At 50.3% G+C, this 21,280-nt stretch overlaps 1 protein-coding gene across 4 annotated transcripts in view; it reads left to right on the forward strand.

The window, feature by feature from the left end:
- Positions 1 to 21,280, forward strand: part of LOC131093966 (protein CEPU-1) — a 395,330-nt gene that overhangs the window by 337,087 nt on the left and 36,963 nt on the right. For all 4 annotated transcript variants that reach the window (XM_058041404.1, XM_058041406.1, XM_058041403.1 and 1 more), the window contains one exon: positions 5,500 to 5,732. In XM_058041404.1, coding sequence (XP_057897387.1) covers positions 5,500 to 5,732 — 233 coding nt within the window. The remainder of the gene's footprint in view (positions 1 to 5,499; positions 5,733 to 21,280) is intronic.

Raw genomic sequence — 21,280 nt, forward strand, 5'->3', positions numbered from 1 at the left:
TGAAAAGACATCTGGGGATGCTTGATGGTGGATGTGGCACTTGGGGACATGGCTTAGGGGTGGGCTTGGCAGTGCTGGGTTAATGCTTGGACTCAATGGTCTTAAAGGCTTTTTCCAACCTAAAGATTTCAGGTCAATGCCATTGTAAAATTCCACCAAGTGGCCAGGATTTAGGAAGGTGGTTTCTCTAGGGTGGGCATGCCATGAAAATTAGGGGGTGGTGGAAGGAGAATTGAGCCTGGGGAGGGTCAGTTTGGTCACAGCCCAGGCTGGGCCTCCACATTTGATGGGGTGAGCCAGGCTTAGCCTCGTTCTTCCTCCCCATGATGGAGCTTGTACCTTGATAATTGCAATGAAAGCAGCAATCAGGTTGGTAATTTTGCTGAGCTCTTTTCAGTTCTAATTAACATTATTCATTTCTTGTGTGTCCTGCTGGGTTGAGACAATCTGTGCTCTCCAGCCCAGCCCTCTGGAACACCAGCAATCTGCATAAGAGGCAACAAAAAAAGTGTTGTGTGCCAATTACTACACTTCAGTAATTAAAAACCTCCTTCCCCCCACTGCCTGCCCACCTCCTCTCATGTTATTTTTTTGTGTGCAAACTCGAGAAAGCAAAGAGAGAAATTTAGGAGGGCACGTCACTGCTGGTGCGTGCCATCTGTGGCTGCTCTGGAGTCGCAGGGAGGTGCTGGGGACGCAGCACGGGTGGGATCAGTGGTCAGGGAACTCAGCCTCAGCACCCTGCTGATTGTTTATTCCTGGTACTTGTTTACGAGGCTGTTTTGTCCCCACTGATGGCTTTGTTGGCATTTTCAGCCATCTGTGTGCTCGCTGGCAGAATCCTTGTGCTGTTGCTTTCCCTCTTCTAATTTGTCTTTGAGTGCTGTCCCTACAGCCAGGTGGGCTGTTGGCTGCACCTGTGGGGCCCCGTGGATGCATGAGCTGAACCCTCAGGCTATGGAAATGTTTGGGAATACCAGTTTGGGAGAAAGTGGCCAGTCCCTAATGGACCAACTTGATAGAACAGGGTGGATAACAAAGCCTGGAAATTTTGGCTGTGGGAGATGTTGACAGATCTGGAAAAGGGCAGCTCCACCCTGTATCCTGTCGCTATAGGACATGAAAAAACACAAGCTCACACCGCTGTTCTCAAGGTGAAGAAAAAAGGGAAGTTTATTTTCTGACTCCAACATTTATAGTTTTCCAAGAGTGACAGCAGATTGGAGGGTGACAGCGCCACCTCTCCAATGACACTGGACAGACCAACAGTCCATCAACTTTCTCCTCCTCCATAAAGGAATGCAAAACAATGAGTTATTTACAGAAAGTGTGTGAGAAAGTTCACTACAAGAATGTCAACATCAGAAGGCCTAGAAAATCTTAAAAAAACAGGGTGACATCATTCCTTTGCACCCACCACACATCATTAATTTGGGAGGGCAGGTGGGTTGGGACAGGTGAGGAGGACGGAGATTCACAGTTCTCTCACCTTTACTCAGTGCATGTAAATGTCTAAAATGGCCCAATTTGTGGTCATTTTGAGGTGCCCTCAGAGTCCTCAGGGAGCAGAGGGGCTGGTGCAGCATGAGGAACTTCATCTCTCTATAAACCATCCCTGCCTGGCCCAGGATGCTGTAGCAGTGATGAGTTAGGCAGTGCTCCCCTCTCCCAGAGGAGAAACCCCAAGGCTTGAGACTCCGGGTTTATTGGGAAGGAAACAGCAGAGGGAGGCAGCAGAATCCAGAGCAGCATCATCTCCACCTTGTGCTCGCACACAGCAGTTTTTCATCTTCCTGCAGGAGAAGTCCTTGCTGTCTGAGCAGGAGTGGAACAAGGATTAAGGGTCTTGAGAGAGAAAATTACCTCATCTGTGCTTAATTGTATTTAGATCATCTTTTTGGAGGCAAGCAGTGCTTTCCGGCACCCCAAGGGCCTCTCCCTCCCCTCCTTCCCTGGCACATCCTGGGCTGAGAGGGAAAGTGAGAGCTTCCAGCGAGGTGGAGGAGGCATCCCAGGGCTTTGCACTTTGCCAGGAGCAGGGTGGAAGGATGGGAGGCTGCGGGCTCGGCGGTGGCTTTGCTCTCCACCTGTGCCTGGAGCGTGGCTTGCTGGCCAAAGCCAAAGGGTTTCTGCTCGGCTGCCCATGTGTGGGAGAGGAGGCTTCCATCCCTGCACCGGGCTGCTGGAGACAGGAGCTGCTGGAGGAGGGAACGAGGAGCAGATGGAGGGGCTGGAAGAGCATCGGGTTGCTGTGATGAGCCTCGGCCACGGCGACCCTGACCCGTGCTTGTGCGAGGAGGAGGAGAAGGAAGGGGCTGGAGGGGATGGAGGGGATGGAGGAGCAGGAGGGGCTGGAGGAGCAGGAGGGGCTGGAAAGGCAGGAGAAGCTGGAGGGGCAGGAAGGGCTGGAGGGGCAGGAGGGGCTGCAGGGGATGGAGGAGCAGGACGAGCTGGAGGGGCAGGAGGGGCTGGAGGAGAAGGAGGGGCTGGAGAGGCAGGAGAAGCAGGAGGGGCAGGAGGAGCTGGAGGGGCAGGAGGAATAAGAGGGGCAGGAGGAGCTGGAGGGGCAGGAGGAATAGGAGGGGCAGGAGGGGCAAGAGAGGTAGGAGGAACAGGAGGAACAGGAGGAACAGGAGGGGCTGGAGGGGCTTGAGGAGCAGGAGAGGCTGGAAGAGCAGGAGGAGCAGAGTGCTTGGAAGCAGCTCAGGAAGGAGCATGACTGCCAATCCCTAAATAGCCCAGTGCATCCAGAGGTCAAAGCACCTCTTTCCCAGGAGCCGTGCTGTGCTTTATTATATATATATATTTATATATATATATATATATATGTAGGCTCAGGAGCTTTAAGAGGCAGGGAAGAATACAAAGTACCAGCTTGAAGCTTGCCGATCCCAGGGACAGGGAAGCATGTCTGGATGATAAGGAGAGATTGTGCCCGCGTGCTGTGAAGGGCGACAGCACTTATTTCACTGTTGCCTCATGCGTTACCTGAGCCCCGTTGCTTTTCAAAAGCACTTAAATGCCCATGTGATAGAGGGAATGCTTGGATTGCACACTGTCTGGCTCCATTATTATCCAAGGATCTCCAAGCTGATGCATTTCATAAAGGATACTGGCGTGGAGGAGGAGAAGGGAAATAAATATTTTTAGTTCTGCCTGCTTACAGTTCCTCAAGGTAATGTCTGCAGAGGGGATTGGGTGAGAAATTCAAGTCATGTCTGGTTTCTCATCACCCAGCCCTGGACACCCCTGTGTTTGTGCAGAACCACCACCACAGGAGCCTATTTCATGGTACCAGAGCCAAACACCAAATAACCACTTCATTTTATTCATGCCCCATAGGTCTGAGCTACCAGCAGAGCTGAGATTTGGAGTTCAATATACTAAACCCATCCTCTGGGAAGAAATCTCCAGTTTAATTCAACTTGTGCAGCTAAACTCTCAGGCCTTTCACTCAAGCTGTAATGCAGCTGAGAGCAAGAGCCAAGTTCTTGGTGTTCAGCCCAGACTGAATCTATTGCTTTTTTAAATGTAGATCATAAAAATCTGTTCACATTTAATTTATTATTATCGTAATATCATTATGGAACAGTAGTAAAATGGTTTAATTTATTGGCTGTTTTTCACACCAGGGAGGAAGGATGGAGCAGGAGTTGGGTACTGGCAACTCAGGGGTGTCCTGTGCTGCAGACAACACATCTTATGCACGTTTCCTCTGTCACCCCCAATCCCCAAAATCTGTGTGTTGAGGCTGGGTGGGTTATTTTGGCTTCTCCTGTAATCGCTGGGGCCAAAGAGGTTCCAAAAAGAGGCTGAATGAGATGAGACAGCTTGTCCCCAGGTGGGTTCCTGTGTCTTCCCTGGCATCAGTAATGGACACAGGAAGAGAAGTCTTCCATCACAGGGTCATTAAGGTTGGAAAAGCCTCTAAGATCAGTCCAACCATTCCTCTGTACTGCCAGGTCCTCCACGAATCCATGTTCCCAAGTGCCACATCTATGGGACTTCTAGATCCCTCCAGTGACTTCAGCACAGCCCTGGGCTTGACCACCCTTTCAGTGAAGAAATATTCAATCTAAATCTTGCCTGGTGCAACTTGAGGCCATTTCCTCTTGTCCTATTGCTTGTTACTGTGCAGAAAATGTACATCCCCACCCAAAGGGGGCTGTAAGGACCCCCAGTAAGGACACAGCTCACCCAGAGAAAGGACACACTCGCTAAAGTGTCCAAGACAAGTCCACATGCCACAGATACACCATCCTTGCCATTAGCTCCCCTGTCAGTGCAGTCTGGCACATGGAGCCCATTAAGTCCCTCACATTCCTTGAAGTCACCCTGAGTGAGACATCCCAGAGGCTGCTGGGCTCCCTCTCAGTGCCTCTGAAGTTAATTTTCATCCCAGCCACTGCACAAGTAATGAAGTAGTTTGGGGGAGAATATAAACAGTGGATCTTAGGCTGAGTGGTTTTATGAAGGGACATTATGTTATGGGGCCAGCATCCAGCAAAGTGTGGCCAAATCCCAATGGCTCCGTAATCCCAAAATTTCTCAGGCAGAAGCAGGGGTTTAGCTGGCTGTGGGGGCTGCAGGTTTCTGCTGTTTAGAGAACTTCTTGATGCTTTGAGGACTCAAACCTGACTTGGGGACATGGGGATGGGGGGTTGCAAGGCTGGCAGAGACCTTTGGGAGGAGCAAGACTGATCCCAGCTAATGTTGACAGGAAAGTAATCTCCTTCAGGATCAAAATAATTTCTAGGTTTGCACTGTGTTGTCTCTGGGGGGAACTCAGGTGCTTATTGAGGCTGAATGTAGAGGATTTCTACTTCCAAAACGTCCCTGGATAAGTGAAATGCTCAGCTCACAAGTGAGGGAGGTGCAGTGGAGCAGGTGATGGGTATGGAAGGAAAAGTTGACAGAGGGGACAAATGGTCAGATGTTCAAGGTTTCTCTTTAGAGGTGTGTGTCAAAGATGGATTTCTTCAAAGATAAATTTTCCTTGCTCCTTTGTCAAGCAGCACAAGCTTTCCCAGCATCACTTTGCATCTCTTTGTGTGGCTGCAGGGATGTGAAGGTCTGCAGAGAGAATGACAGGTGATGGATTTGGGCAGGAAGTAACAACCTGCCCCCCCAAAAAAAGTGTGGACTCGGGATGGAGGCTTGGGCTCAGCTCTGTTTGTCTGGGAGTTTGCAAAAGAATAAATTGGAATGGAGGAGTGAAAGGCTGGTATTAGGTGGCTCTGACTTCCCTGCATCTGAAAACTCTGTGAAGCTGTTGGTCAAATCTCTGGAGCTGCTGGTTTAGATGGATATTGGTGCCCTGAGCACCGCAGGAAAAGCTCTGACCTTGTCCCTTTTGGACACTGAACGCTCTTGGTCTCTGAAAGTGCTGCTGACAGCAAAGCTAAAAATAGTGCCAGGAGGACCAGGAGGGCTGGAGGGGAGGGAGGGAGAGCGCCCAGGAGCAGCACACTGATGGGTCACCTCTGTGCCTCTCCCCAGGTGCTCCGTGGACAACCGGGTGACCCGGGTGGCCTGGCTGAACCGCAGCAGCATCCTCTATGCCGGCAATGACAAGTGGTGCTTGGACCCTCGGGTGGTGCTCCTGGCCAACACCAAAACCCAGTACAGCATCCTGATCCAGGATGTGGACGTGTACGATGAGGGCCCCTACACCTGCTCCGTGCAGACAGACAATCACCCCAAGACATCGCGTGTCCATCTCATCGTGCAAGGTAAGAAAAGGGAGTTTTCTTGTGGAGGGCTTGGGACTTTGCTCTCTGTTCCTTTTGCCTTGGTGTTTTCTCATCCCATTGCTCCTATGCTGAGCATTTGACACAGCTTGGTGCAGAAGTAGAGTCTGATCCACAAGCTTGGATTGTCCCAAGCTGAGTAATGACTTTCACAGAATCATAGAGCCTGCTGAGTTCTCTGGACCCACAAGGATCCACAAGGATCATGGAGTCCACTCCTGGCCCTGCACAGCACTATACCCAAGAGTCACCATATCTCTGAGGGTGTTCTCCAAATGCTTCTTGAATTCTGTCAGGCTTGGTTTTATCCATCTTTGCTTACATAATCCCAGGGCTCTGCTACAGGCTACAGATATAGCCATTCTTGCCATTAGCTCCCCTGTCAGTGCAGTCTGGCACGTGGACCCCATTAAGGCCCTTACTCCTATGTTGAGCATTTGACACAGCTCCTATGTTGAGCATTCGACACAGCTTGGTGCAGAAGTAAAGGCTGCTCCACAAGCTTGGATTGTCCCAAGCTGGGCAATGACTTTCACAGAATCAGAGAACTTGCTGAGTTGGAAGGGACCCACAAGGATCCCCCAGGCTCATGGAGTCCAGCTCCTGGCCCATGCTTCTTGAACTCTGTCAGGCTTGGTTTTATCCATCTTTGCTGACATAATCCCAGGGCTCTGCTATAGGCAGCTCTGCCTCCTAACACAGTCACTGGCAGACCCGCAGTGCTGTTTGTTGTTGTTGTTGGTTTTTGATGTTTTTTTGTTTTCCAAGCTGGAGGCAGTGCTTGAAGTAAAACTTGTGTTGGGGAAAAAGAGAGAGCTGACAGATTTGTGTGCTTTGTGGGAGTGTGTGTATGCCTAGCAACAATATGTGTTTGTGTGTCGAAATTCCATACTTTTGGAGGAGGAAGAGGAGGAGAAAGACCAGCACAGGGTGCTGGAGCACTTTTGGTGGCTCAGTGGATGCCTACATGTGCTCTTCAGCAAGTGTGTGAGCACAAGTGACTTCTTGAGAGGAGACAGGTGTGGCCACATGAGATGGTCGAGCAGATGGACATTCATGGAAGATTGATCCTGTGCCCATGTGGCAGGGCAAGAGCTGGACAAGGGGGAGCCTCGTGGAGGGACACACAGGAGCCTGATGAGCTCTTAGCCTGGGAGAAGATTAATGGAAAATTCCTAATCCCTTGCTAGCAACTGGTTTTTTTTCATGCTGCTTCTTCTGTGATTTGGCCGGGAGCCCTCTTAACATGACACACCAGCTTGAGTATTGGAATCTCGTCTCGGGCTAATTTTCGAATGCTGATGGGTGTATTGATTTGGAAACAAGCTGGGTTAAAAAGGCATTGGTCTTGTACACAGAGTCGGGTTGAGCTAATCCACCGTCGATATTCCAGGCCTGAGCACTATTGACAGCCTAATGAATAGAAGTGGGGAAAAAACCCAGACTCAGGGCCTTTATTTTTCTTCTTCCCTCCCTTTTCATTTTCCTTTTCCTCTTCAAGCAATCAAGCTGACTAACCAGAGCCGGACTTTCTCCATCTCCATTAAGCACAGAGGGGAAGAGGATGCATTGCCAGCCCTGGTTCTGGCTGTTTATCTTGCAATCTCTTATTACCTGCCTGAATTTCTTAAGCCAAAGTCGATCACCAGCAAGTTCTGAAGTCGCTATCAGATGCTGGGGTGCTGCAGGACAATTTCTATCTGTTCTCTTCTGATTCCCGTTTCCTGACCTAAATTTCCTGTATCACCAGACATCCAGACCCAGCCCTCCCGTGTCTTGCTGTATCATTAGGAAGAGATATTTGGGCACTGCAGGAAAAGGTCAGAGCTTAACTCCTTGCAGCAGTTAAGTATGGGATGATTCAGTGATGGGCTCAGTCCTGTAATGTGCTGAAGATCCTCAGAAATTCCAGCTCTGGAGAGCAAGCCCCCTAATTTGAAAAGCTGTTCTTTGGCTCACCCAGCCCTTTCTCAGAGCAGGACATGAAAGTGAATTATCATGTCCAATTAAAGGGAAACCTGCCTTAATGACCTCGATGAAAATTGGGCTGTGGTGCCAGGATTAACTCTCCTGCCTTGGAAAATGGGCCCTATAAATATGTATTCTGGAATAATCCTGTCCAAAACAACACTCAGCTTGTGGGAAATGGTGCTTATTCCCCCTCCTAGGAAAGCAGGGTTGCTCAGCACCAGATTTCAGGGATGTGCCAAGCTCAGCACACAACCCTGGGACATTTTGCCCATTCCTGCAGCTTGATAGGAAAGGAGAGGTGATTGAAGGAGGTGGGAAAGGGGATGTCTCCTTTTAAACAGATTTAACCAGGAAGAGGAAGGCGTGCAGGCTGCTCTAAGCAGGTCCTGAGCCTCCCCTTGCTGCACCAGGAAAGGGCCTGGGGGCAGGAGCGCTCCAGCCTCTCAGGATGCAATTAAATCGTGCCCCGGGGCAGGCTGTGCTCTCCAAAGGCACTGATTGCTGGGGGGCAAGGAGCTCTCCCCGTTCCAGCCAGGATGGCTCAGCCTGCTGCTCCCCCAGGATGGGTGCATATCAGCCATGCCCAGACACTCTGAGCCCATGCCTGCGTCCCTCCTCCTCCTCGGGTTTAGGGGATATCTCTGGGAAACAGCCATGGATGGAGGGCATCTGTGGTTTTGGCCAAGGGCTGATGGAGGGAAGCAGAGCTGTGGGAGGGGGGAGAACAAAACACAGCAGAGGGGTAGGGGTGGGAGAAGGATATTCCATCAGGGTACGAGGGTCAGGAATCACCCCAAGGAGAAAATGAGGTAGAAACACCCAGAAATGAGGATGCCCACACTGCAGCAAGGGGTGAGCTGCACATTTATTTCTAGGCTGGCTCTATTGGATGGCCAAGATCCCAAAATAGGTGGGGAAAAGGCACCTCAAGAGCTAATTTATCCCGTCCCCCTGCAACCAGGCAGAGACCTCGCTGCCAAGCACATGTGAAAGCTATTCTTGAAAATCTTTAACAAAGCAGGTTCTTCAGTCTCCCCAGACAATCTATTCTACTGCTTTGCTACCTTTTTAATTAGAAAATGTATAGCTAATATCTAACTTAAACCTTCTTTGTTGCAAATGAAGTGGAGTTTTTCTCAGCCTATTCCCAGTGGATGTGGGGAACAATTGATCAGTGTCCTCTGTAATAACCTTTTGCTTTTGGGAAGGTTGTTATCCTGGTGCCCCTTAGCTGCCTTCTTTCTGAAACCATCCAAGCTCTGTTTTCCCCACTTTTCCTCATTGGCCAGGCTTTCAGAAACACTTGTCAGTCTTGAAATCCTGGTACAAAAGGGAAAAGGTGATTGCTGCTGATCCAGGAATAGCAGGTCGGTGCCTCTGTGCTAATGTGGGACAAATGAGCTCAGGAATGAGACAGCAGACCCTTGGCACTGAATGCACCAAAGTTCAGACCTGCTATTTTGGGGACTGCTCTAAATGGGGTCAGGCTGGTGGTGCCAAGCTGATGTCAGCCAACAACAGAGCTGCCAAAGGCACAGGGAGGTTCTCAGCACCTGGATCTCTCCTGGGCAAAATGCACCCAGATCACAGACAGAGCTAAAATGAGCAGCTCAGGGAGCATCCCTGTCATCTGCAGGGTCTTGAAGGTGCTCCCACTCCTTCAGTGCTCATTCCTTCTTAGGAGGAGTTGCCATAAGACCAGACAAAGTGTCAGAACTCAGTGCATCCCTCTGGGTGTCCAGAGTTGCCGGGACCCCTGCCAGGGGGCTCAGAGACCCTGGCACACAGCCCAGAACACCTGTGGGTTTGATTATGACCCCTGGAGCAAGTTACCTGCTTTGTATGAGGACCTGAAAGACACAGAAGTTTAAGTAGTGTAATAATAAATTTATCACTAAGTGAAAAAGTAGATTTTGGGATTTTTAGAATAGGGGCTTTGGGGTCAAGATGGAGCGACTTGAGCATGTTCAGCCTTTCTTCTTCTTCTTCTTCTTCTTCTTCTTCTTCTTCTTCTTCTTCTTCTTCTTCTTCTCCATTTTCTGCTGTGATGGTGGCACTTTGGGATTGGTTTAGAGTAGAAGTACACTGTCTAACACAGGTGATAGGTATTGGAAAGTAATTATAAACGTGTTATACATAGTTTGTAGTATAAAGAGACACCACCCTGAGGGTGGTCAGAGTGCCTCTGTCTGTCCTGCTGAGCGGACCTCTGATGGACAGGAGGAAAATTTTATTGATAAAATATAATAAACAACTCCCAGACCGAAAACTGAAGAACGCCAACTCATTCTTCGAATGTATGGACTAAAACAGAGACTGTTCACGTGTCAGACAGGACATGCAGTGTCTGAGCACCCATGAATAGGCTTGAGTGTTGAGTGGTGATTTCTCAAATTCTTCTTCTACTGGACCTCCCCTCCTCTCCCCACATCCTTTTCTCTCCCCTCATTTCTCCACATCCTTCTCTCTCCTTTTTACCCATCCTTCTTTCTCTTGTCCTTTCCCCCCATCCTTCTCTCTCTCCTCCTTTCCCCCCATCCTTCTCTCTCTCCTCCTTTCCCCAAATTCTCCTCTCCTCTCCTCTCCTCTCCTCTCCTCTCCTCTCCTCTCCTCTCCTCTCCTCTCCTCTCCTCTCCTCTCCTCTCCTCTCCTCTCCTCTCCTCTCCTCTCCTCTCCTCTCCTCTCCTCTCCTCTCCTCTCCTCTCCTCTCCTCTCCTCTCCTCTCCTCTCCTCTCCTCTCCTCTCCTCTCCTCTCCTCTCCTCTCCTCTCCTCTCCTCTCCTCTCCTCTCCTCTCCTCTCCTCTCCTCTCCTCTCCTCTCCTCTCCTCTCCTCTCCTCTCCTCTCCTCTCCTCTCCTCTCCTCTCCTCTCCTCTCCTCCTCAGGCACAGCATCTCCTTTCTCCCTGCAGGACATTTCAGCTATTTAAGCCATTCTCTGGGTTCCAGGGTTTAGAGGAGAGAGGCGAGGTAGGAGGAGAAGGAGCTATCTGGAAAGCTGTTATTTGTATTGATAATAAGCCGTCTCCAATGCGTGCCTGCAAAACACTCCCACTGCCTTGTAAGATGCATTAAGGGAAGTTGGCCTTATCTCAGTGCGGGAAATGGACTTGGGGAAGGAGGCACTGAGCCTGCCAGAGTTTAATCTCACTTAGGCACGCGAATTTGCATGATAGAAAATGGTGGAATTTTAGTGCTTAAAAAGAAAGAAGAAGAAAAAAAAAAAAAAAAGGCAAAAGCAGGCAACTGGGGGGATATTAGCGCTTTCCCTGCTTCTTTATCACTTTCCCTGGCCCTATCTGGCTCTTGCTGTTGTCACTGGAGAAACTAATCACCCCTCCCCTTTTGTTTGGTGTAAATGAGTTTTCCCCACTCCTTCCCGAGCCCAGGTTAATCTTCAAATCCCTGCCTTTGTCTGGGAGTTAATTACCTGCTCAGCAGAGTCGGGGGGCTGTGGACACAGGTGGCAGGGGTGGCAGGGGGCAGAGGTGGCAGTGCTGGTGGCACCTGTTCCCGTGCAGGGAGCAGCACTGCCAAGGTCTGTGCTGGTGAGATAAAACCACCAGTGGGGCTGCAGCGCCCCAGCCGGCTTTGTTTCAACCATCAAACTCTGCCCAATTAATTTTCCTTTGATGCCACAAGCCCCTTTCACTCGTGGGACATCAAGGAGAACTTTTTGTTGCTGTTCTGCTGCCTGGGTGCCTGGGAAATGTCTTTGCTGGGAGGAAGGCTCAGTCCCTGTAGTCATCATCACCTTACCTGTGAGGCTGAGCCTGTGCCACCAATGCCTGCATTGCACATCCCTGGTTTGGGAGCAAGGAGGGTGTGACAGTGTTCACAGAGGTCTGAGGATGAGGGGAGAGATGAGGATCTGACTTCATGTTTCAGAAGGCTGATTTATTATTTTATGATATATATTACATTAAAACTATACTAAAAGAATCGAAGAAAAGGTTTCATCAGAAGCCTGGCTAAGAATAGAATAGCAAAGAATGATAACAACGGTTTGTGGCTTGGGCTCTGTGTCCGAGCCAGCTGGGCTGTGATTGGCCATTAATTACAAACAATCAACATGGGCCAATCACAGATGCACCTGTTGCATTCCACAGCAGCAGATAACCATTGTTTACATTTTGTCCCTGGGGCCTCTCAGCTTCTCAGGAGGAAAAATCCTAAGGAAAGGATTTTTCATAGAAGATGTCTGTGACAGAAGGGAAAAGGGATTTGCCCAGACACTGGTCAGGTTTGAGGCCATGGGCTGGAGTTTCACACTGGGCAAGATGCTCCCCCTGCTTCTGGTATGGATTTACTGGTGTGTCCACACATTTCCCCCCGTGGGAGCAGCTATTCCTTCTAGAAGCAAAAGCAGGTTTAGATAATAACTCCTAAAAGGCATGGGGGAGCTGGGAGAGCCTCCCCAAAGCAGTGGAGGGGAGGAAACTAGCGTCAGGAAATGGAAATCCTCCCTCGCTTTGCCTGTGCTCTCGGCTCCTTTGACTGATGTGCTCCTTTCCCGGCTCTCTTTTGTCGCTAATCACCGTCCCTCTGTCAAAGCATCCTTGCCTTTTGTACCAGGGCTGTTGTGGAGGACTGAAGGTCTCCCACACGCTCTCACGCACTGGCCTAGTTTTTGGCTCTTTATCCTCGTTTTGCTCTGCCCTCGGGGAGCATCTCTGCAGGTCCCACATCCATTACTGCCCCTGCATCTCTCCATCTCCCTCACACCCTCAGATCCCAGCCCTTGCTTCTCTGGGGTGTGCTTGTCCATGTTCCCCTGTGGAGTGGCCTCGTACGAGGCCAGGCTCCCTCCAGCCTCCCCAAAGTCACTTGACCTCTTTGCAAATCAGTTTAACATCTGTGAGGCAGAGATAATAGTTGTCACCTACTTCACAGGGGGGTTGATGAGGATTAATTCATTAATGTCGACAGAGGTCTTTGAAGATGGAACACGCTATCTGAGAGCTAAACGTTATTATTAATTAGCAATTATATCGTGGGGTGGGAGCAGGGAGGGAACAGAGACTCCAGAGTCTGTACTGTGGAAGAGTTTGCTCTGGGCTCATATTCTGCCCTTGCTGCAGCTTCAGGGTGCCCCAGTTTCATGTCCCTGCTGCTGCTGGAGGGAGCCAGGCACGCTGCATCCCACTGGGGGTGTGTCCCACCATGCTGCTCCTTCTTGGAGCTTGTGGATGAGCCTGCTGGTGTAAAGAGAAGGAGGGATGGAGAGGTGAATAGTGGTTGAGTGAGTTAACATTGTTAGAAGGTGGGAAACTTGGTAATAGGGAGTTTGGGATGAAGGGAAGCAATAGAATCCCAGAATGGTTTGGGTAGGAAGGGACTTTAAAGATCCCCTAGTTCCATCCCCTGCCATGGCAGGGATACCTTTCACTATCCCAGGCTGCTCCAAGCCCTGTCCAACCTGGTCTTGGACACTTCCAGGGATGGGGCAGCCACAGCTTCTCTGGGCAACCTTGGCCAGGACCCCACCAGCCTCATTTTAAAAAACATTTTCCTTATATCTACTCTACATCAAACTTTTTCAATTTCAAGCCATTCCCCTCCAGGCTTGCCTGGCACCCCAGAGACGAAGTGGGGCCAGGCACTGCCAGAGTCATGGGAGGATGTATCCTGTTCCCAAGGAGAAATAATTGGCAGGAGACTGGAGCAGAGGAGAAGGAAGATCCAGTGATTCACAGGACACACAGACCAGTTGAATTTCCTTCCTGTTTTTCTTTCTCGCGTACACCCAGGCTGTGGCTAATTCCTGTTTGTGTCCCCAGTGAAGAGCTAACACTGTCATCCTGTTTGTCACTGGGTTCCTGACAGAGTCTTTTGTGGTCCCCTCCAGATATCAGAGGGGCATTCCCACCTCTGGCATCTCCGTGGCTCCACTGTTTCCATCCTCCCTGGCTCAGCTGTGTGCGCTGCTGTGGCAGCGAGGAGAGCTCGGTGGAACTCTCTCTGCTACTCCCTCAGAGCTGCGGAGGTCACCCTCGCATCACCCCTCTTCTAGAAAACAAGAGTCTGCTCCTCTTTGAGCCTTTCTGAGCACGCGAGCTCCCAGCAGCCCCGCTCACCCAACCTCTCCAAAGGCTTTCAGGAGGAGGTCACCCGCCTCACCCAGAGCCATTCAAGAGTGACTCTGCTAATCCCTTCTGCGGAGCGGGTGAATCCGGGAGGCCAGCGGTGCCGGCAGCTCTCCAGGCAGGGAGGACTGCGGTTGGGGAAGATGAAACAGGAAAGCCTTATAAATATGAGTGTCTGGCAAAAGATTTTGAGAATATAGAAACTATAAGCAATATTGAAATGAAAGCAAGCTTTGAGATACCTTAGTTACTGAACAACTGGAAAACAATGATGTGGCTGGCTGAAGGTGATCCCCTTTTGATGGAACAACACCCTGTGCTTGCAGACAGGCCCAAGGGTCAGAGCAGACCCTACAGCTTGGCAGAAGGGGCCCAAAGAGGAGTTTTTAGGGTTTAAAATGTAACACAGTGTGGTAATGTAAAGATTCTTATAGGCTGTATGTAAATGCTGTAGGCTTTGTATCTTGTACTAGATTGGTTAGTGAGAATTAGAATATTCAGCAGAGAAGAAGATTTATTGTATTGTAACAGGAACCTCACTCTCTTACGCTCTTACTCTCTTGCCCTTTTACTCTCTTACCCTCTCATCCTCTCTCCCCCTCTCTCCTCTCAGCCCTGCTCTGAGCTGTGGCTGGCAGCTCCCAGCAGGGCCCTGGACCCAGGCCCTTTGCAATAAACCCCAAATTCCTAGACCTGGCTTCAGAGATCTCTCATCTCCATCCATCCCGACCGTCCTACCCCCTGACACTCCTACAGACTGCAGCTGTGTGTGTCTCTCCAGATGTGCAGCACATCCCCTTCCTTCCCCATGGATTTACCAGCCAAAGGGGTGGCACAGCAGCACTCAGGATGTGTGTAGGGTGCTCTCACTGCCGCGTGCGGTTTCCAGAGGAGCGCTGTGATAAAGCCGGTGGGGGTTTAATGAGGTCACTGCAGTTTAATGTTACTGCAGTAATCTCTTTTGTTTTACTACATTAAAATATTTGTGGTGGAACGGTTGGACCACTGTAATGCGATATCGCTACCTTAATGTTATTGTTGCCATGGCTACACTAATGGCAGCTCAATAACATTATTGCAATTTAATCTTACGACAATAAAATTAAGGGTAGAACAGTGAGACCCCGGCTCTGTAATGTTACTACAGTAACAGCATTGTTATCGTAGCCGCGGGAGCGGAGTCAGCCCGCTGTAGTGTAACGCTGGTGCCGGCGCTTTGTTGTTACTACAGGAGCAGGAGCATCCACGGAAAATCACAGCAGGGGATGAATGGGAGGAGACGTCACCGGTGCGCCGGTGCTACTGCTACCCTGGGGCTGTCAGCATGGGGAGGTCATGCTGTAATCCCATCACTTATTCATCTAATTCCTCAATTGTGGTGTTTTTATCGGGGTCTGTCCTCTTCTCCCTCCGTTGCTGGAGCTCTTTGGAGCGGGTCTGTTGTTTTAGCGGCAGTAACTCTGCAGGGAAGGATTTAAAGCACTGCCTCCATCTAGTTCCAGATCCTTCTGCCTGGCGTTTTATAGCATGTGGCTGTTATGGAGTGATAACGTTTTATATTTATATGTCATCTTTCAATGTGAAGGATCCTAGCACAAGCTACAAATTACTGCCGTGCTGCAGGGCCAGGCAGACAACCCGGCACACACAGTGTGCCAGAGGAGGGGTTTCATCCAAGGGCACTGATTCCTGTGCAAGTGAGAGTCTCCTTTGCCTAGAGGATTTATCCAGAGTCCCCAGACTTTGTGATATGGGGCACAGATCTTTGTGCTCCCTAAGCCATATACCCCAAGAAGCACCTGCCATTGCTGGCATGGGTATGGGCAATATTCCTTCTTTCCTCGCTGGCAGCATTTTATCAGGGCTGGAAGGGCATGGGGGGACAAGGCACAGGTGACATCTCTGTGCCATGCAGGGGCTCGCTGCAGTTTTCTCCAGCCTCCAGGGGAGGGAGGCAGAGCTGCTGATCAGTCCCGAGCATCGCAGAGCTCCCCTCATCCTGCCCAGACCCAGCACTCCTGGGGATGCACACTTGCCATGCCCAGAGCCGTGTGCTTTTGGCTGAGCGATGTGCCCAGGGATTTATGCTTGTCATGCCCAGGGATGTACATTTTCTGTGTCCAGTGATTCGTGATTGTTTTGCCTGGGTATGAACTCTTGCTGTGCTCAGAGATGGGCACTTTGTGTCAAGAGATGCAGGTTTCTTGTGCCCAGGGATGCACTGTTGATGTGCCCATGGATGCAGGCTTGCCATGGTCAGGAATGCACTCTTGCTGCCCCCAGGGATGTCAGCTTGCTGTGCCAACGGATGCACAGTTTTAGTGTCCAGAGATGCACTCCTGCCATGCTCAGGGATTCAGGTTTCCCAGGGATGTATGGTTTGCACCCAGGCATGCAGGTTTGCAATTCCTAGGGATGTGTGGTTTGTGCCCAGGGATGCAGGTTTGCCTTGCCCAGGGATGTGTGGTTTATGCCCAGGGATGTGTGGTTTGTGCTTAGAGATGCAGGTTTGCTTTGCCCAGGGATGTGTGGTTTGTGCCCAGGGATGTGTGGTTTATGCCCAGGGATGCAGGTTAGCTTTGCCCAGGGATGTGTGGTTTGTGCTCAGGGATGTGTGGTTTGTGCCCAGGGATGCAGGTTTGCCATTCCCAGGGATGCATTCCTGCCATGCCCAGGATGTGTGCTTGCCATGCTCAGGGATGCACATTTGCTGCGCCACCCCACCTGCCAGCCATGCTTAGTGCCCCAATTGCCCACCTGAACTATGCACCTCCTCCCCTGCTCAGCAGGCAGGAGTTTCCCTCTGTTTTTAGCCCCTGTGCTCCCTCCCAGCTCCTCAGATCTCCATCCCCAGTCAGCTGTTTGGCACCTGAACCTGGGGGTGTTGCTGCTTGCCCGTGTTCCTCCAGCCCAGCCCCAGTCTGGGCCTGCTCAATGCAGCAGCTGCTCCGCTCCCCTGGTGCCTCAGCATTTGTTCTCTCTCCATGAGTGTTTGGATTCTGACCACCGCAGTAATTCCTTGTTTGTCCTTTAATAAAAGACCCGTGAGCTCCCCTTGACACGGGAGCTGGAATCGCTGGGACCTGGGGCGTCCTGTGTGCCAGCTCTTTGTGGCAATCTGGTTCCACATCCATCCTGCCAACCCTGCTCCCCTGGGGGTTACTTGTTTGAAAACATGAGCAGCAGCTCATCTCCCATTCACTGTTTTTCTCCATCATTTGCTTTATTAAATATTGATTTTCTGTTGCATTATTAAACCTTAAGTCCTGAGCATAAATTCAGAGTTGATACTTTAATCTGGCTCTTCTTTTTGGCCTTTAAAACTGATTTTTCTGGCCAGTCTCTCTGGAGGCGAGTCCAGAAGCAAAAACCTGTTGCAGAGGCTTGGGGAGTCGGAGGATGAAGCAAAGGGCTCTTCCCAAGATATTTTTGTCTGTTTGGTATAGTCTTTTCCATGAAGGTGGCATCCATGGGGATCCTGGCCTGCAATCCTGCACAGACCTTGAGTGAAAGGAGGTTGGGGAGGAATCAGCCAAGTTTTTTCAGGGAGTTTTGTACATTACTGGCAGCCGGAAGGATATAGCCCTCTCTTTTTTTGGTAGCACAGAGAGATTGCAATCTGGAATGGGAATTTAGCCTGGAGCCACTGCGTGGGCAGGGTGGCAGTGAGGCATCCAGCCTTCCACGTGCCTGGCTCTGCTCCCTGGGGTTTGCTGCCTTGCTCTGCCAAAATTGCCCTGCTTGGGAGCAGGACTCTGCTGAGGACAGGAGCCACAGATGGCAACGCCTTGTCCTAAATGCATTCCCAGCTCCTGAGTGGTGCTGCACAAATCTATGTTATTTTACGCTACAAATCCTCAGCAAAAAAAACAATAAATGTCCTTGGCCAAAGCTGCAGGCAAAGCCAGATGAATGTGCATGGTAGAAAGGCACCAACAAGGCAGGAGCAGTGCAAGAGGCCACCAGCACATCCTTGATGGCCACAGTGGGTAGCTCTGACCCCAGTGAGATCCCTGCTCCCCTCCCATTCCCTATCAGAGAGCTGCACGCTGCCAGCTGCTGCCAAACCCCATGCTGCCAGCAGCCAGGTGTCTGAACATACTTCCAGAGCCAAGAGAGCTCCTCAGCCAAAAGGGAGGAGGGGAAAGCAGTGTGGCAGCACCGGCAGGTTCAGGAGGATAAAAAAAAAAAATTAAAAAAAAATAAGAAAATTAGAGAAGAAAAAAGGCAGAGGGAGGTTTGCAAACGGCTTTTGGATCCCCCATCCAAATGGGGCACAGAACCTGTGCCTGGCAGCTGCTGTGCTGAGCAGTGATTTAAAAGCAGACTCCCAGCAGCAGGGAAAGAGGCAGAGGGGGAAGCAGATGTGAACACAATGCTGGAGATAAAGGAGAGGCCAAGGGAACAGCTGCCAAAAAGCTGCTGGGCCCTGCCACCTCCGAGGGCTAGAGAACCTCCAGCAAATATCCCAAGGCTTGAGGGCAGGCTGGGGGGAGGTCACTGGGACAATAAAGGGGGAAACTGGGTGGAAAATGTGGCGTTTTTCACCCTGATCTTGCTTGGATTTTGAAGGAGAGGGGGGAAACGGGAAGAAGGAGCTGCATTGAAATCTGGGGAGAGATGTAATTTTGTTTTCTTTCTATTCTGGTGATGCAATGGAGAAGAAAGAGATTTAGAAAGACAAGGAGAAGCAGGAAGTGGAAAACAAAAAGGCAAGGATCTTTGTAAAAGATGTGGAAATGTGGTTGTTCAAATAAGATATTGAAATGTGGTCTCGATTTGTTTTGGTCTTGATGGGTTTTCCATGCCTGCTGTGAGACAGCATTGAAACACCTTTGTCCTCCAGAAAGGAGGTGAATTTGTACCTTAGTCTGTGACTGGATCCCTGGAAGGGATCAGCATGGCCTCACTGGGTGCAGGGGACAGGGTGGGGAGGTCTTCTTGTTTTAGGTGGATCCATACCCTCAAACAGAAGGAATTGTGCCTTGTGAGGATGCTGAGGCGCTGGAACAGAGAAGCTGCCCCATCCCTGGAAGTGTCCATGTCCAGGTTTGGCAGGGCTTGTAGCAGCCTGGGACAGTGGAAGGTGTCCCTGTCCATGGCAGGGGGTGGGAATGGAATTACCTTTAATGTTCCTTTCAACCCAAACCACTCTGGGATCCTGTGATTTTTCATTTCTGGCTTACTGGTCCCAGTAGTAGAGATGCCCAAAAGATTTCAGCTCTCCTTTTTGGTAGCATTTTGTATAATTTCCTGGGTAGGATTTGGGACAAGGCAGGAGAGGCCACAGACCTCGTGCTGGTTTGCTGTCCTGTGTGAGATAAGATGAACAGGTCACAATCCACCTTCCTCTCTGCCCAAGTCTCTGCCCACTGGGCCCCCCCAGCCAACAGACTCCCCAGTTTGTGCCCCAGGCTCTGCTTGCCTGGCCCAGCATTGACACAAGGCATCAACAGAGATGTCTCCTCCATAGTTTGCTGTCCTTGTAATCCCTCCTCCCCGCAGCCAGCCCGAGAGCTTCAGCCTTTGATCCTCTTCCTCTTTTGCAAACACTTCTCCCTGCTTGTGAAATTAAATCTCTCTCACAGTGATTTCCTTCCCTATCTTTTCTTTTTGGCCGAGTCTGGCTGAAATACTCTCTCTTTTTTTTGCTCCTTCAGCAGCAGGGCTATATAATTGATGGCCTCGCCAAGCTTTCTGCACTGAACATTAAACCCTTCCTGCCTTGGCTCCGACCGGAGTTCATTACTTTCTGAAAAGCTCTGTTGTCTGTTTGTGCTCAGATGATTGTTGTTGTGGAGGGGAGGATGTCGTCGGCACAGAGAGAGGAGGAGGGGTTGGATTTGGCCAGGGCTGCTTTGTAATCAAATCTCTCTCCCTTTAGCAAATTTTTGAGTGGAAAAGGTCTCTTTTAGTAAAATTGAAATATGGTACCCTCCTGAAGCAGAAGCACAAAACTCAGGGTCTGAATTAGTGCAGCAAAAGGTTGTCTGGCTCTTGGGCTGGTGGGAGAACACTGCTTTGCAATGTACCCCTGCTCAGCACTGGGCAGGAAGGAGCAGAGGCTGCTCCCATCATCTCAAGCTGATTTCCTGGGATAGGCATTTCCCAGGAACCTGCTCTGGTCATTCCTTCCAAGCTTCTGCATGCCAGCAGCTGCGCTGGGAAGGATGAGCCCCACACAGTCCCTCCAGCACCTCCAGTGCTGTCCTCATCCTGGAGCTGGGGGTCACTCTGTGTGTTTGTGTGTGCTTTTACATGGTGCAAATCCTTTCTGCCCATTTTGGCATTTCCTGGCAAGACCAAGTGGTGCTTTCTGTGCTTTGTCCTACACCAACAACGCTTCTGGCTCCCCGTCTACCTCCGTGGGCTTTCCGCGCTTAAAACACAGCAAGGCTGAGGTGATTACAAGGATTGGAGATGCAGTGACACTTCCCTGCCAACAAGTAATTGATTTATTAAAGACATTACAATACATTCATGGTTGAGCGTGAGAGTTTCCTTTGAACTGGCTCAGAAATCCGAGGGGATTGTGCCTGGTTTGCGAGGGACCGCGGGCAGAATAAATCTGGGCTCCCCCATCGCCTCCCCCCCGCGCCGCCACAATTTCATTTCCCTTTGACTGGCGCGAGTAAATATCACAGCTCGACAACTCCAGTCCAGTGACTGGTGTGATCCAATTTAATAGCATTTAAAAATTCAAAGTGATTGTTAGCCAAATGGAAATGTAAGATTTCATACCCAGCCTGCCTTGGGGAGGAAAGGGAGAATTAGGGAGGGTGCGGGGGATGTAGACAAATGGACTAGATAAAAAATAATGGAAAGTAACTTAATTAAGAGGCTCGAGTCAAGTTAAAAACAGTAATGATTTTGAATCGGAGAACCACAGGTATTAAAAATGAAAGGGAAAGAGGAAAGAAAGGAAAGGAAAGTGTGGATAAAAAGCCTCCAAAATGATTAAATGGGAGGAAAAAGAGGCATAGGAAGAATGGGGTAAAAATAGTCCATCCATGTAAAGTAGGAGCACATGGGGAATAGATGGTGCTGGTGATGAGGCTGGGCATTAGGAAGACAAATAGGGAAATTAAAGATGCTCTGGCGGGGATAATTCCCTGTGGCTTTTCTGGCATTCTCGGAGGCACGAGTGTGGCCGAGAAGAAGGCTCGAGGGCTTTGTTTAGGAGGAACAGGAAATGAAGGAGCAGTCCTAATGGGAAAGGAGAGCAGCCCCCGCGTTCTCCAGGCACATCAATATCCTTCCCTTGTGGGACCATCGCTCCCTGCTTTTCCTCTGCTTTTAGCTCTCTCAAATGTTGCTTGGTTGGGTTGAAATTGGCCATTGGAATTTTAATTGCCCCTTTATGTACAGGGATACACAGCTGTGTCTCGGCGGCCTGATGACTGATTCTTAACTGTGGAGCTCTCATTCCGTGCAGCCCGATGGAAATACCTGCCCTGGCAGCCACCCTCACTCTCC

This window comes from Melospiza georgiana, chromosome 27 (assembly GCF_028018845.1).
Source record: "Melospiza georgiana isolate bMelGeo1 chromosome 27, bMelGeo1.pri, whole genome shotgun sequence".
NCBI lineage: Eukaryota > Metazoa > Chordata > Aves > Passeriformes > Passerellidae > Melospiza > Melospiza georgiana.